The sequence below is a fragment of the Phascolarctos cinereus genome, unplaced genomic scaffold, assembly GCF_003287225.1.
Source record: "Phascolarctos cinereus isolate Bilbo 61053 unplaced genomic scaffold, phaCin_HiC Scaffold_726;HRSCAF=1367, whole genome shotgun sequence".
Taxonomy (NCBI): Eukaryota; Metazoa; Chordata; class Mammalia; order Diprotodontia; family Phascolarctidae; genus Phascolarctos; species Phascolarctos cinereus.
Window position 1 is genome coordinate 94,346,844 of NW_027556098.1, and position 15,799 is coordinate 94,362,642.

The window sequence follows — 15,799 nt, forward strand, 5'->3', positions numbered from 1 at the left end:
CTTTCTTTTTCTTTTTACTTTGTATCCCCACCACCCAGCACAGGACCTCACAGAGAGCAGGCAGTTAATAAATACTTATTATTTCAGGACTTTAGGGGAAAACAGTGTAACATGTCCTAATGATAGTTTAATTGTCAGCGTGCTACTGATAAGGGAAGATGAAATGGACCATAGAATAAAACTAGGTCGAAGTGGCAGTGGGGGTTCCCCCTTATTGGATATCCTCAAGCCAACTGTGATGAGTACATTAGGTATGCTGAATGGGAGGTTCTGGTTCATATATGAATTGGACTAGATGTCATCTGAAGTCCAACTTGGAGACTCTGTGATACTTGTCATATAAGACAGGGCTTCTTAAACTTTTTTCACCTGCAATCCCTTCACTGGGTTGTGACTCAATATGCCATCATGACCCACAGTTTCAGAAGCACTTAAGCTACTATATAAAATTGCATATGCATGGTTTGTCACTGACAGATCAACAAGACAACCAGGTGGTTGTTGTGGATAAAATGCTGGACATGAAGTCAGGAAGATATGAGTTCAAATCTTTCCTCAGAAGATTTACCACCTGTGTGACCCTGAGCAAGTCACTTAAGAACAGTTAAAAACAACAGCTTGCATTTTTATAACACCTGATAAATATTAGCTCATTTTATTCTTACAACAACCTGGAAAAGTAGGTGCTATGATTATCCCCATTTTACAGATAAAGAAACTTTGCCAGACAGAGACTTAGTCTCTCTTAGGCTACTCTTTTCCAGAGGTAATCATTTTTAAAAGAGAATTCTTTAACATAACTCTTTTTTTTAAAATCTCATTATCTATTACCTGGTGATTGCTTATTTTGCCCAGAATGACAAAAAGGACTATATAGGTAAAGAGTGAAGCATTTTGGATCAGCAAACAGTAGCTCCCCTAATACCTCCTCTCTTCACTAGATCACCAAAAAGCTTTATCTCTGTTCTCTTTGAAAGTTCTCTGTCACATAGAGACACTAATATCTAACTAGAGGAAAGAAAGGCTGGCTTGTAGTGGTAATACCAGAAAGCAAATGGACCTGGAAAATATTTTCATTACGTAGCTGCAAGGGACTAGAGAGTCAACAGCCAGAGCATAAACTCCTTAAACCTCAGTTTCCTCCTTTTGAATCCTAGCCCTGCTACTTTCTGCCTATGTGACCTTGGACTAGTCACATCATATCACCTCAACCTCAGTCACCTCATCTGTAAAATGAAATGGTTGGACCTGATACTCTCAAACGTCTCTTCCCACTCTTATGTCTACAACCTTATGATTTACAAAATGAGGAGCTCAGTTGAACTGAATGATTTCCTGGGTCACTTCCAGCTTAAAAAGCTATCATCATTATCATATATTATTATTTTTTAGTGTTATTCCCTCAAAGAAAAAAGAGAGGGTCTCCTTCTGTGGCTTTATGAGTTTTTAATTCTACATTCTCCTTAATGTCTCCAGAAAGAATCAGATTCCAAGTTTTAAGCTGAGATAAAGGTATATTAACATGGAAAACTGTCATAAGTATACTATAAACTCCTTTATTAACTTTTATTAACTTTTATCTTTGTACTTCCATCAACTCTAACACTGCCTTGCACATAGTAGGGACCTCATTAATATTTGTTGAATAAAGTCCCTAAAGTTTGTTCTTATAAGGGGAAAAAAAATTCAGTGTGGGGGAGGTAGGGAGGAGATCCAAGAGGAAGAGAGAGAGGACTCATAGGATACACAGGTCCATAAACGTATTTACTAAATTTAACATGGTGAGTAATTCCCTCTATCACATATCCATGTGAGAAGGGAAGAGTGGCATAGTATTTATATTTTTCAGTTCACTATAAAAATTTCCTTTCATAGAACACTAAAATTAAAAATAGATGCAATATTCATCTAATAGGATATTCCTAATGAAAAACAGAATGAGAAGGTAATGATACAACCAAGTGATGCATCACTGTTACACGCTAATGCTGAAAGCATTAACTTTTTAGAATGACTGAATACATAATATCTTCCACTAAAATGCCTACCTTCTTACTTTACAATGACATGATGACATCAGAAAGTCGGGTTTCAGAAAACTGTGAAAATACAGAAGTTACTTAGAAGTCACATTAATTCAAATTACTGAAGCTAACATCATTGCTATTACTGCATACCTAACCACCAAAAACTGATACTTTCGAAATGTTTAAAAAAAAAACCCTAAGCATATTAAGCTTTTGAATATCCATTTTAGAACAAGGCAACTAAACTGTCTACAGATACTTAACACTGTTCTGCAAACCAATTAAATAACAAGAAAATCGAATGATAAGACAGGCAGACATGTCCTTCACCAGATAAACAGTCATATAAAATGTTCTCTATTAAGTTTTCACAGAGGTGTATGCAAAAATGTAAATGTTTACAAATAAAACAAGATTCCCATTAACAAGATAAAGTTTTAACTAAGGAATGTAAAACTAGTAACTCAGTTATATGATCTCATAATATGATTAAATAGCTGCTAAAATAATCTTCAAAAACATTTTCAACATGTAACTTTCGCTCTCAATAAAGTAGAAGGATTTCATACTACCCAATTTGTCAGGGATGTGTGATTTCTTTGGTGTAGGAACTTCTTCCACAAACACAAATTGTCACCTTGCATCTACAAATCAGTAAATAAATTCTGGAGAGTTGCCCTGAGACTAAGAGAGATTAAATGATTTGCACACCCAAGAATCAGAGTCAGTATTTGAACCCAAGTCTTTCCAAACTCCAAATCCAGTACTCTATATGCTGTGCTGTTCTATTACTTAGAACCAAAAATGTGTTTAAATTTATTGTGCTAAATATTCCACCAATGGACTCACAAGCTCTACAACTTTCTCTACTTTTTGTTGTTGCTGTTCAGTCATTTTCAAGTCGTGTCCAACTCTTCATGACCCCATCTAGGGTTTTTTATATATATATATATATATATATATATATATATATATATATATATATATATATATATATATACACACACACACACACACACACACACACACACACACACACACACACCCTCCAGCCCGGCTGATCATCTCTCTGACTTAACAACTGTAGGCCAGTGCTCTATTTCCTTTGTATCACCTTCTCCCATACACACCAGGGCCAACTATCCTGTTATTCTTCAGTCCCTGCAACTGGAACACTCTTCCTTTATCTCCCTGAGAACACAATGTGTGCACCCTTGACATCCTTCAGATCCTAAATCAAAATGCACCTCCTCAAAAAAAAAAGTCTTTCCTAAATAAGACCCCACAAGACAATGAATCCTGCTCTATTTCATAATCCCTCAACACTGAAATCCACAAAATTGGTACATAATCTGTAAATATATCTTATTGGTAAAAGTATATCCATACTTATTTCACTGGATCATGTCTATCTGTCCCTAACTTGAAAGGCTCTATCTTCTCTTTCCTTTGACCCTTCCTTGCTCTCCTCCCTCCTCCACTCAGAACAGCAAGTACAATGCTCTATTTTCCTTTGTATCAACTCCTCCCATACACCAGCATCTGCTATACTGTTACAACGAGATGTTTAACATTTATTATGAACTACATGGCTCACAGAGGATCATCACTTCATGGCATATTTACTCTTATCCCAAAGCTCTCATAAAAAGAGACTGTGCAACAGCATACTTCACAAATAATTTGGTGCTATTAGAGGCAGAAAACTCACTGGCTATTTAGGTCCAAAAATTTCTATTGTATTTCATACGGAAAGTACTGTTCCCTCTATCACATATCCAAGTGTAAAATGAGTTCTGAGATGACAACTGCTATCACCTTCACTACAGTACTAGTATAAATGACTCTTCTACACAGTACAGAAGTGATCTTAGGTTCCTTTTTTATTATTATTTATAAGGGTTTTTTAAATTGCTTTTTTGGACAATTTTTTTTACATCTCTATCATTTCCAATTATGTTTCACCATAAAAGAACCCTCCTTTTTTTCTTAAAAAAGAGAAACACAATTAAAGAAAACAAATTAACACAATGACCACATTATAGCACACTGCCACATTTGGAATCTTTAGTCAACAGTCTCTGCTGAGAGAAGAGAGGTAGATTTTATCATTGGTAGCTTGGAGTCATTACATTGATCTGAGTTCTGGTATCTTTTAGTATTATTTTCTTTTACATTACTGTTGACACTGAGTATATTGTTCTCTTATTTCTGCTTACTTTGTTTTATATTGGTTCAGACAAGTCTTTTCAATTTTTCTCAATTACGCATATTTAATTTTGTTATGAAACAATAAGAGTCCAACATATTACATACCACTATTTGTTCAGCCACCTCCCAATTTCAGGACAGCCATTTTGTTTCCTTTTTTTTTCTACCACATAACTGCTACTCAGAAATATTTCTGCATTGGTGAGGTACTTTGACCTCTGACCTTGGCAATGGTCCAAGAAGAGGTACAGACATATCAATGGATATATACACACAGGTTAGTCATTTTTGTAGCATGGTTCCAAACTGTTTTCCAGAAAGGTTTAAACCAATTCTCTCAGCTTCACCACCAAGATTATATTATTAAGGTCCCAGTCCCATGTTGATTCTTTCTGTGACCCTACATTGTTGAAGACTGTGCCAATACAGAGCAAATGCCCTCAGATCCTGCCAAGCTGGCATGGCTTTATGTATGGTCCTAGTGATGCTCTCGGTCTGTCATCTGAAGACTAGCCTAGCTAAGTCTGGAGATGTTTATTACCAAAACCATCCATTACAATACGGCGAGGCTGCAGCCTGAATTAGTAGGAGTACCATACCCATGAAACTGCAGATCTTCTTAATTACTGAAAGTCAACATGTAACAGTGTAACCTGGGTGGCATAAGTGATTTACTAAGTAGCTTACTAACTGGTTCACTAGCAAATACGGTTCAAGTGTAATAACTAAGTATATAACATTTAATGGATGGTTTTATATGTGTGTGTGTGTGTGTGTGTGTGTATATATATATATGTATGTGTATGTATGTATGTATGTATGTATGTATGTATGTATGTATGTATATTTGCATAAAGACCAACTTTAACTTTTAGCCTTGTCTAAGGAAACCAAAACTAGCAAATTTAGCCTTGTGACATTTTTGAGATTCTAGAGATTTGAGATTTTCTTGTGTAGTGCAAAAATAGAGATCAAAGCACAACCTTCACTCCTTCAAACAATGTTTGGCATTAAACTTCATGATTCTCTTATGTCCTACTATCCTCCAAATATATTTTTCTTCTTTCAACTTTCTCCAATCATAAGCCCCCACCTGACAATTTACAAAGAATATTACAAATCTAAGGATAAAAACTTCAAAAATTATAACTCAGATGAAAAGTATAAGGTCAAGTCCCATTACTCACTGAAGCTAAACATATCCCTTTCTCAATGTGACAATGTAAGTTGTCTTTGTGAATGAAAATTATACTTGTAATACTGTTTCAATTTCTTATTCATCATTGCAGAACATATTTTTTCCTAGTCATCGCCTCCCACACAGAAGAGTTCCCATAACATTCATAACTTCTTGTAAGTCGTATTTCTTAATTTAAAAGATTGTTTTTTGGAGGACAGACCCTTTTTCCCACTGATTAAAAGCCCCAATAAGTTTTCTTTCCCCCCACCCCCCACTATGTGTTAAAAATAGAAAATGTCAAGAATCTCCCTAATCAGCATTAACAACACTTAGCCCTGGTCAACTTGTCAGCCAAGATTTCATTAGTCATTTCATTGTCATTCCTCAAATACATAAAAAGGATAAAGGAGAGAGGAAACAGAAATGGAAGAGAGGGAAGACATGTAGGACATTTCAATAACCAAAAGATTATATTCAGTTTAACTCTGCCACTGTTTATTACAGACAAAAAATATGGATTTAAAGAATATCAGACGTATAATCTTTAAAGATGCCAAATTAGCATTATATTTAACAAAATGTTATAAAATATAATATGGTAGTAAAGGAAATAATCAAATTACTCTATGAAAATCTGTGGAAGGAGAGATCACTTTTAGCTGAGGGAATAAGATAACTACTTCATGTAGGAGATGGTATGTTTTGATAAAATTACACATATCAGAACATTTTTTTTATTTTACATTTCTCAAAGCTATTATAGAAATGAATAATAGAAACAAAACCTTATAAAGCATTAAAAACATGGCTCTCAGATATCTTACATTTTAAAAATATCAACATCTGAAGAAATTTCCCTTTTTCAGGCTTTTTTCATTTTTAACAAAAAAGAAATGTTCAGTTTTGCAGTACCTTTAAGATATCAATTTAGAAATTAAATGTAAAATTGGACACAACTAAACAACAAAGAACAACTGCTTTTAACATAACTGCATCTCTTGCTTCCATGCTTTCACACATGCTATGCCCTATATCTCATTACTATTATATCTGGATACTATCCCTCCTCCCACCTCTTTCTTAAGATCCCCCCTAGCTTCCTTCCCTAGTTCAAGCACTGCCTTCAGGTCTTTCCTGATCCTCCCATTTTTAAGTAAACTTCCCTAAACTGCTTTGTACACATTGTGTCTTTACTCAATCTGTGTACACACCATTTCCCCAGAAGAATATAAGTCTCTTGAGAACAGGAACTACTTCACTTCAATCTTTGTATTCCCAGTACCTGATACATCAGTAGACAGTCAATAAATACTCACTGAATTGAATTTAGTTGGTTATAACTCTGAGAAGACGTTAAATTTGCTCAATTGTAGCCTTAGGAGCAGAATGTTACAATCAGATTACTGATTAAAGAGCACATGAAGTCTTCAATCTTGCAAAACAAAATGGTTAATGATTCAAGTCAATGCCTCCTTTCTAGTTTTTAAAACACTTCCATCAATAGTTAAATATTTTCTTCATTGAAATTTCTCATTGATCTCCCTACTCAGGAGATCCTAGATGTTAAAAAGCCTTTGCTGAGCATCTATACTTGGTTCCATGGTAATAGACCTCACTGCTAAGTCAGGCCCACCATCCCACAAATAAAGAGCACTGAGTGTAGATGAGAGAGTGAACTCATAGACTGGTATAAATTCCCCAGTACTATTTATAAAAGACAATTCAAAATTACTCTATTAACAATTGGTCAGTATCTTTGGGTAGTAAAGACAGATACAAGGTGGGATTGGTTGTACTCAGGTTCAGGGAGAAACCTCATCTTGTAATGCATGAGTGAGAACAATCTCATTGGTGACCTATATATCAAGCATTTCAACAACAAATTATATGTAAAATTTCCTGATTTTGCTCCATTTCTACTATGATATTTACTCAGAGAAATCCTCAAGTGAAGTAGTTTGTTTCCTTTGTCATCCTACGTATTTAAAAAACATTTTGACAAAGGGTCCATGGGCTTCAGCAGATTTACAAGACACAAAAGTTATTTATGAAATGGTGATATAAAGATTCAAACTACATATCTCACAGGGTTTTATTTTGTTTTTAAGAATAGCATTTTGCAAACTGTGAAGTGCTACATAAATGTAAGGCATTATTATTACGGTTGTTAACATAATCACAATGTGAAAATTTTGACAAGATGTTACATTAACGGCAACTTTGTGACAAGGATTTAAAATTTAACTTTAATTTGCATTATGGTGAGAAATTCTAAGTATATGCTTCTGAGGGGAAAAAAACTTCAATGTTTTCTTTTTTAAAGCAGTGGATTTAACTTCATAAAAGTCAAATGGCCCTATTTGACATTTCTGATATCTCAAAAGAGGGCTAAAACAGACTATGCAGATGCTCATCCTATTATAGAATGGTAACAAAAGTTTGATACATGGGGCTACAAACGGCTTTTCATCATTTTTAAAATCTCCTTTGAAAAGAAAGTCCACAACAGCTGACTAAAGGAATACTTTTTTCCAAAAACACAGCTCTTATTGACCCACAACCCAGTCATCCCAATGAAGCATGCTAAGAAAAGTGGGTTGCCATGTTATCCCTCATCCAAAAAACAAAAACAAAAGACACTTCTGTCAAGAAACAGCATTAATAATGTCAGACAGTCTTATGGTATACATAAGACAACAGAAAAATAAACCATTCATCTGAACAAAAGCTGTTTTTAGTATAGTCTTGTCATGTATGTGTGTCACACACACACACACACACACACACACACACACACACCCATCATAGCTACAGCCATTTCCATTATTTAGCAAGGTGAAGGCAAAACTGAAAATGAACTAGAATGAAGGCAAACAGAATTACCAATTTATGATACAATAAAGTGTATTTTGAGGTACATACAGACCACGAGCAGTTGCTGAATTAGAAAATGAGACAACAGATTTAATTAACTTTTCAAGAGAGCAGAATAGCTGCTTATTCCAATGGCCAGCAAAAACCTTAAAGAAAATGTAAAACTTGTGACTTAAGCTAATAATTAGCAGTATTTACTTTGTGCAATATATTTGACTTGCAAAGCAACACACAGATGGACATTTTCATTTTTTGTTTACCATCAGTTTCTTTTTCTGATTAGCACAATGTTTTGTTTTCCAATACTCCAGGGAAATTATAATTATAAATGCTGAATGTTTATTTCTGATATGGAAAGAAATCTGATTCAAACACTATATTACTCTCTTGACAATCTAAATAGGTTAATTATTCATTGATATTTAACAAAAAATGTTGATTATTTTGCTGTTTAACTAACATAAATAATGAATAAATTAAAGAGATGGGGCTTTTTACTTTAATTCATAATGCTTGAGGGTTCAATTGTATTTTCTTAATGGCCACAAGCTAACATAAGACAGTCATAATTTAAAAAGGTTGTATGAATATAAAGTTATCATTTTAAATAATCATTAAACTTAAAAACTAAATAAAATTCAACTGTTGTAAGAGACTGTTATTCCAGAAAGCCCACTCTAAATAAAAAAACTACAAAGAAGGGAAGTCTTATAAGTGGTGCAGAGTAAGGAAAGCAATTCCAAAAAACCAATATGCACAATGATTAAAATAAAATAAATAAAAAAACAACAGCAAGAGGACACAAAGTTCAGCTCAAACACCATAAACAATATTGAAGCTGAAGGACTCAAATCAAGGCACACAATCTTTCTGCTAACCATCAGAAAACCAGAAAAGTATGGTTGTGTGCTGCATGCATAGGTGTTATAAGCTGAAATTCCATTAAGCGGTTTTGCTTAACTTTGTAGAGGGCTGCTTTGATATTTCTTGGAAAGTGACTGCCAAAACAAAATGTATTTTTTTTCTTTTCAGAAAAAAATATATCTTAAATATTGGCATGTCAAGAAACAACTGCTTTCTCTCTCCATGATCCCTCCAATCCCAGCCTAATTAAAAATCCCACTATCAAGAAACTGAAAAATATTTTACAGCTAAAAAAGATCTACTTTTGCACTGTTACTATTCAAAACTTTTACACACACACACACACACACACACACACACACACACACACACACACACACACACACACACACTGCTCCGGTGTCTTATAAACTGTTCTTTTCTTTAGGGACCAGTCCTAGTGACAGAAGACAAAAAAAACAGACAAAATGCTGTCAAATGAGACACAGCAGGTGTATCCTAAGCCAGAAACTCAAGAATTTGGCTATTCAAAACTGAAATCATGGAAAATTTATTTTAAAAAATGATCAGTTATACTGTAGCTCTTATCTGTGAAAGGGAGAGCTGGCAGGAAGTGCTGGCCTCACATATCAATACTCCAAATTATGAAAGGCTTAAAAACAAACAATAGAAAAACACAGCTTCATACAGTCTTAGTGTTGCAAGTTTTTCTAAATGCAACTCAGAACCCAGGGAACTACTTATTATACATCCATACACTTGAGAGGTCAACACATTGACTATGATAATTGGTACCTGGGTCAAATCTTTTGTTGATCTGAATCAACACCACCTGCCTAACTGCTTTGAGGGGGAGGGGGGCCCTAAATGGTAACCACAGGCTAACAAGGTATTATTAATAAAATGCAATGGGGAAAATACACAAACATTTAACCCTATGCTATTTTCACAACCAAATTTTGCATTCCATGCACAAAGATTCAAGTTAGGTTGAGAAAGAATTCAATTGTTTAAAACTAAAACACGCCTCTTTGTGCAAGTTGATAGGGAATGATCTACCTCAACATGGTGACATTCCTTTTTTAAAGTTACTTTGAGAAAATACTTCCCTATTTTTGACTCACAAGTTCCCTCCCTGAAATTTTCATTCACTGATCACAGATCATCCATGAGAACCACACAGAACAAGTCTATTTCCTCTTTCACAGGAATGGTCCTTCAAACACCTGAAGACAGCTATCTCAACTCTTCTTTTCTCCAAGCTCTTCTAGACCCAATGTTGTTTGACTAGCACAGAACACAATGCAACTTCCTTCTTTATTCCAGATACCAACTATTTAGTATTATTATTAGTCACCTAATACTGCCTTAGCTTTTTTTTCCCCATACACTTCATAAAGAAGATTCATACTGAGATTGTAGTCAATTACAACCCTTTGGACTATTTCACAAACATCGATGTTAAGTAAAGCCATCCTGTCTAGTGATTAATTTTTTTTAAATAAGTACAGGACTTTACATTTAGCCTTAGTAAGTGTAAGCCTGCTAGTATCAACCTAGCCTTTTAGTCTACTAAGACCTTTAAAATTCTTACAATGTCTTCCCTTATAGAAGACTGATAGGGATCTATTAACTTCATCCATTACAAACTTGACAAGCTAGCCTTTTAAGGTTTATCAGAATTACTGATAAATATGGTAGGCCAGACATGCTAGTGTACCCATAACTTAGGCTACACTAGAATTGTGCCAGGAATCAAAGCTGAGCTCACCAGCTTAGAGTACATTTTCCCCCACCTTGAAGACTAGGATATCAGCCCATCTACGGTGTTCTAGCTTTCCTCTCATTCTGTGATTTCTCAAAAATTACCAACAGCTCAGCAATCATACCAGCTGGTTCTTTTATTTTCCCAGGATACAATTCCCCTAGACTAAGAGAGATGATTTCTTTCAAAACACTAGTTGCTCTCCTACTATCTCTTCACCTATCTAGGCCATAAACAGCCTCTTAGTGTCTGTTCTACCCTTTCTAGTTTCAAGTCCTACCTTCTAACCTCTCCTAAATTAGTTTCAATTTGACAGTGCCCACCACAACTACCAGCCTTCTTCTCTAAAGAGGAGACTTTGCAAGCAGGGGCAGATATAATGTGCTATGTATGGATGATAATTAACTTATACAGATACCAATACCCTTACTTGTCTGAGAAAAGGAAATGGTCAGAAGATCCTGACCCAAAAAATTAACTTGGAGTGGGGCAGGGATAGCATAAAAAAGAGGTGTGTCTCAAAATAGGAGATTAGAAATTTTGTATGATGATGCTAGGGAACTGAGTTCAAAAGAATTTGAAGTCTGGAAGAATTCTATAGGAGACAGGGATGAAGAAAATTGTGAAAGAAAGAACAGTACATGGAAGATGAATACGGTGATATCAGCTCAGAGTAATGCCTCAGAAGCAGGGTCAGAATGGTTCTGAGACAGCTCCAACTTAAAATTGAGACAAGGCTCAAAAAAGAAAAATACATACTCTCTATTTTGTCTTTTGTTTATTTGTTTGTTTGAATGTGAATTTAGAATGAACGAACGAAAAGGTATTTTACTGTTTGTCAAGAACAGTTCTGAACTCTGGGCATTCAGAGGCAAAGCTAGTCTCTGCCCTAAACCTAGTCTCCTAATAGAGACAAAATACATAGTGGAATGATGGCCAAGGAAAGGAGCTTTAGTCCAGAAATGTACACAGAGATGGTGAGGCCACAGGGGAATAGATAGATATACCCCTTCCAGAAACAAAGTCAGAGTTGATTTAATCATGGTTCCAGAAGTGGAGTAGGAAGAGGGAAAGAGGGAGCACATATGTGCAGTGACCAGAAGACTTGGAAAAGATGACCAGGGAACAAGCAGGCAGTGAAGGGGAAAATGGGTGGGACCTTCCTATGATGGTAGGTCAGGCTAAGGCAGTCCCTACTCAGTACAGTAGCAGGAGCTTCCCAGAGTGGAAGTTCCAGAGATAAAAGGGTTAAAACCTCCGGGGCATGGTAGGGTTGTGAAAGAAACTGTGACTTTCTACTAAGGATAATGGGAAAAAAAAACAACTTTGTAGGGCACCTTGCTTTCAGAGGAATTGGGGAAAATCACTTGCCTGATTGTATATGGAATAAATAAGTAAAAGTGAATTAGTAATGAAAAACAAAGGATTAGATCAGAGGAGAAACTGTCCAACCTGTAGAAAATTCAGGAAAGGGTCTGGAAAAAAGTTGAAAACTACTCTCCTACACATAGCACTTTGCTAATTACTATGTATACTTTTTTTTGGGGGGGGGAGGTAGCTGGACATGGTTAATTGTGCATCTCTCTCATCTTTACTACTATACCGTAAGCCTTCTACAAGCAAGGATAATATCTTATTTAACTTCTTTATCTCCCCTTCTCCCTTCCCACACTGCCTCCATTGCCTGGTACACTACTTCCCACAGAGCATGCACTTAATAACGATTGGTTTGTTATTGGTTGCTGAAACTACCTAGATAAAACATATATACAAGGCTAGGTACTAATAATTTGCCTCCCCCAAGATTCTCTGGTATACTTGTAAAATAGTTTTCATATCATCTAATACCTGACTGCTCATATACTACAGAGAACCAAGTGGGGCAGGGTGGGGTATAACAAAAGAAGAAAAACAGAAGAGGTGACCAATCCTGGGAAGATGTCTTTGGAGGCAAAATTTCTCTTGCTATGTAAGACGGTGGCAGATGAAAGTTACCCAGGTGATGGTAGAAAAAAGGCCCCTCCCCATAAGCAGATCCAATCTAGTATTGTTCCTTAAATTCAGAGAGCACAATAAAACCAAGTAGCACAGTGGAAACAACTAATATTATCATAGAGCTGCCTTTAAAAAACACAAACCCATTCTCAGAAACAGCAGGAAGGAAAAAAAGGAGGGAGAGAGAAATAAAGGAAGGAAGGAAGAAAAGAAGGAAGGAAGGAAGCAGCCAACTTATGTATTTTAACAGTCATGGAAGAGGGCAATAAGATAATATATATTTTGAATAAAGGAAGCTGCTTGCTTCCTTTAAAATCACTCTCAAACTCTTTATAGTTCATGTGGAAAAGCAGACATACCTTTTATTTAAAGCCATCAGGCTCCAGATTCAAAATTTCTTCAGCACATCTCCCATTTGGTTTATCAGAAAGGTAGGAAATCTGCGGCCTTGAGCCCCATGTGGCCCTCTAAGTCCTCAAGTGCAGTCCTTCAACGAAGTTTGGATTCCATCAAAGGGCCACACTTGAAGACCTAGAGGGTCACATGTAGCCTCTAGGCCGCAGGTTCTCTATCCCTGTATCATAACCCAAACAAGAGTCCACATTAAGAAGAAAAACGATCCTCCCTCCTCCCAATATGACAATGAACAAACATTTGAAAGTACCAATCCTCAATCCAAACTGGAAACAAAATTTTGGTAGGAGGAACCCTATCTGTATCAGAGACTTCTGACAAAACCAAAGGATTCATTATAACAATGTGATTTTTCATTTTATCTTGTGGCGTATTTATGCAGAATAAACTGGACTACCAGAGGACTAATGAAACAATAGAAAAGCTATCTGCTACATAGCAAACTTGAAAAAAAAAAGGAAGAAAAAAAAGACTTGCTGTCAATGAAATGTTCTAACGGCAGTAAGAATGGTATATACTAACAAACATAGATTTATTTCGGTTGACACAAGGTTCTCTTCTAAGATATTCCTAAGTTACTGAAGAGCTTATATATATTATATACACACACACACATACACACACACACACACACACACACACACACACACACACACACACATATATTCACAGACAATATGACAAGGGGGGAAAAGTTTCTTTCCAGAAGTGCTAAAATGAAAACAGGGGGATGAAAAGACACATTTAAGTGTAGATGGAATAATAACAAATCAAACTGAAAGAACTGTGAAATATGCATCATGCTTTGGTCCAGCTGGTGGGAACAGGGAGAATGACTCTGTAGGATTTTTCCAGAATTTATTCTTCAGGTGTTGAAGTAACTGCCAGGATAATCTACTAAGAAAAAGTCTCTCAACTGCCAGTAAATTCAACACTTCTTCGCAAACAGTGTTGTCACATTAAAGACACTTTGTGTGGAAAAAAAACCCACTAAATTAACAGTTGCTTCTTAAAAAAAAGTAACATAAAAAGCAAGACTGATCGTAATAGTATCATGTACCTACAGGGAGATCACTTTCCCTCTCAAAAGCACAACACAGGGTGCCATGCGGTCACTCGTGCCTATAACAAACTTCTCAAAAGCCAAGAATAATTTACCTATGATGCCAAGAACCAGCAATTTGGAATCTACCTGCTCATCTAGAACTTTTCTCATTTGTCATGGCGGGGAGAGGGGGGTGGGGTGGAGAGCACCAAAGACAAGCCTCTGTCCAGTCGGGAAGCAGAATCCTACTTTCATAACAGCAGCACACAGATCTAAGACTCCGTAAGATCTAGGTCAACAGGGAAGAAGAACCTCTCCACAGCACAGTTAGGACAATGTTGCCCCCAGCTGTGGTCTAAGAGTCAACTAAGATTGTCCAACCATTGTAGGACTCTTCTGAGGAATCAACATACTACTGGATGCCTACTATATATATGAGGCCCAGTGCTACAAGATGTGGAAAACGAAAAATAAAATACAGCTTCTAGTGTCAAACTTTACCATACAACCTAACTAGGGAGATAAGACCTATACAAAGACTTGCATTTTTTCTCCACAGAGACAATAACAGAATCTGCCTTGTGTTGTTAACAAAGTATCATGAGTTGTACAAATCATACACAAGTTAAGAGTTCAGATCAGAAAGAGATCACTGTGGAAGGGAGTGTTTAGAAAAAAACTATACAGAAGAGTGAAATCTTGGCTATACAATTAAAAACAAAAACTAGTAATGTTCCAATAGTGGTGAGGAAGTAGAACATTCCATGCGCAATCTCCTCTCCTCTCTCTCCTTTCTCTTTCTCTCTCTCTCCATCCCTTCCCCTTCCTTCTCTGGAGATTTCTAGTGAAAGAACTCCTTACCTACATGGACTATGTCTTATTTACCATCATTTCCTCCAATATAACCTGGCATAATACCTTGTTCATATTAGATGCTTAATTCATAATTCTTAAATAATTACTTCTTTAAAAAATAACTGGAGTAGGCTGATTCTAGATTTAACCTGCTTCCAAAAAGCAAGCATGCCCTTCAATATCTGACAGTGCAGATCTTAGCCATACTCAACCAAATTAAGCACTGAACTTAAATATTACAGGATCCTTTACAATGTTGGTTTTAAGTCATAGAACTCTCATCCTCACTCTGTGCTAGTTGTATTATACCAGGTCTTTTTACTTAGCTCAAAGTAACTACCAAATGATCTACATTTTAATACAGGCTCAGTTGTATTAATGGACTGACCAAAAGACAATCCTAGACACAGAAAACAAATATCAAAAGAAAAATATGAAGAAAATTTAAAATGATGCAAAATTAATTCTCTCATCCATTACTGATTTTTCATATATATATATATATATATATATATATATATATATATATATATATATATATATATATATATATATATATATACACATAC

General features: G+C 35.7%; 1 protein-coding gene across 12 annotated transcripts in view; it reads right to left on the bottom strand.

The window, feature by feature from the left end:
- Positions 1 to 15,799, bottom strand: part of CBLB (Cbl proto-oncogene B) — a 284,335-nt gene that overhangs the window by 241,003 nt on the left and 27,533 nt on the right. For 10 of the 12 annotated variants that reach the window (XR_013482932.1, XM_078146682.1, XM_078146683.1 and 7 more), the window contains one exon: positions 2,049 to 2,099. The exons of the other annotated variants lie outside the window; for them this stretch is intronic. Coding sequence is in view for 9 of the 10 variants with exons in the window: in XM_078146682.1 (XP_078002808.1) it covers positions 2,049 to 2,099 (51 nt within the window). In the remaining variant the exon portion in view is untranslated. The remainder of the gene's footprint in view (positions 1 to 2,048; positions 2,100 to 15,799) is intronic. 12 annotated transcript variants of the gene reach the window in all.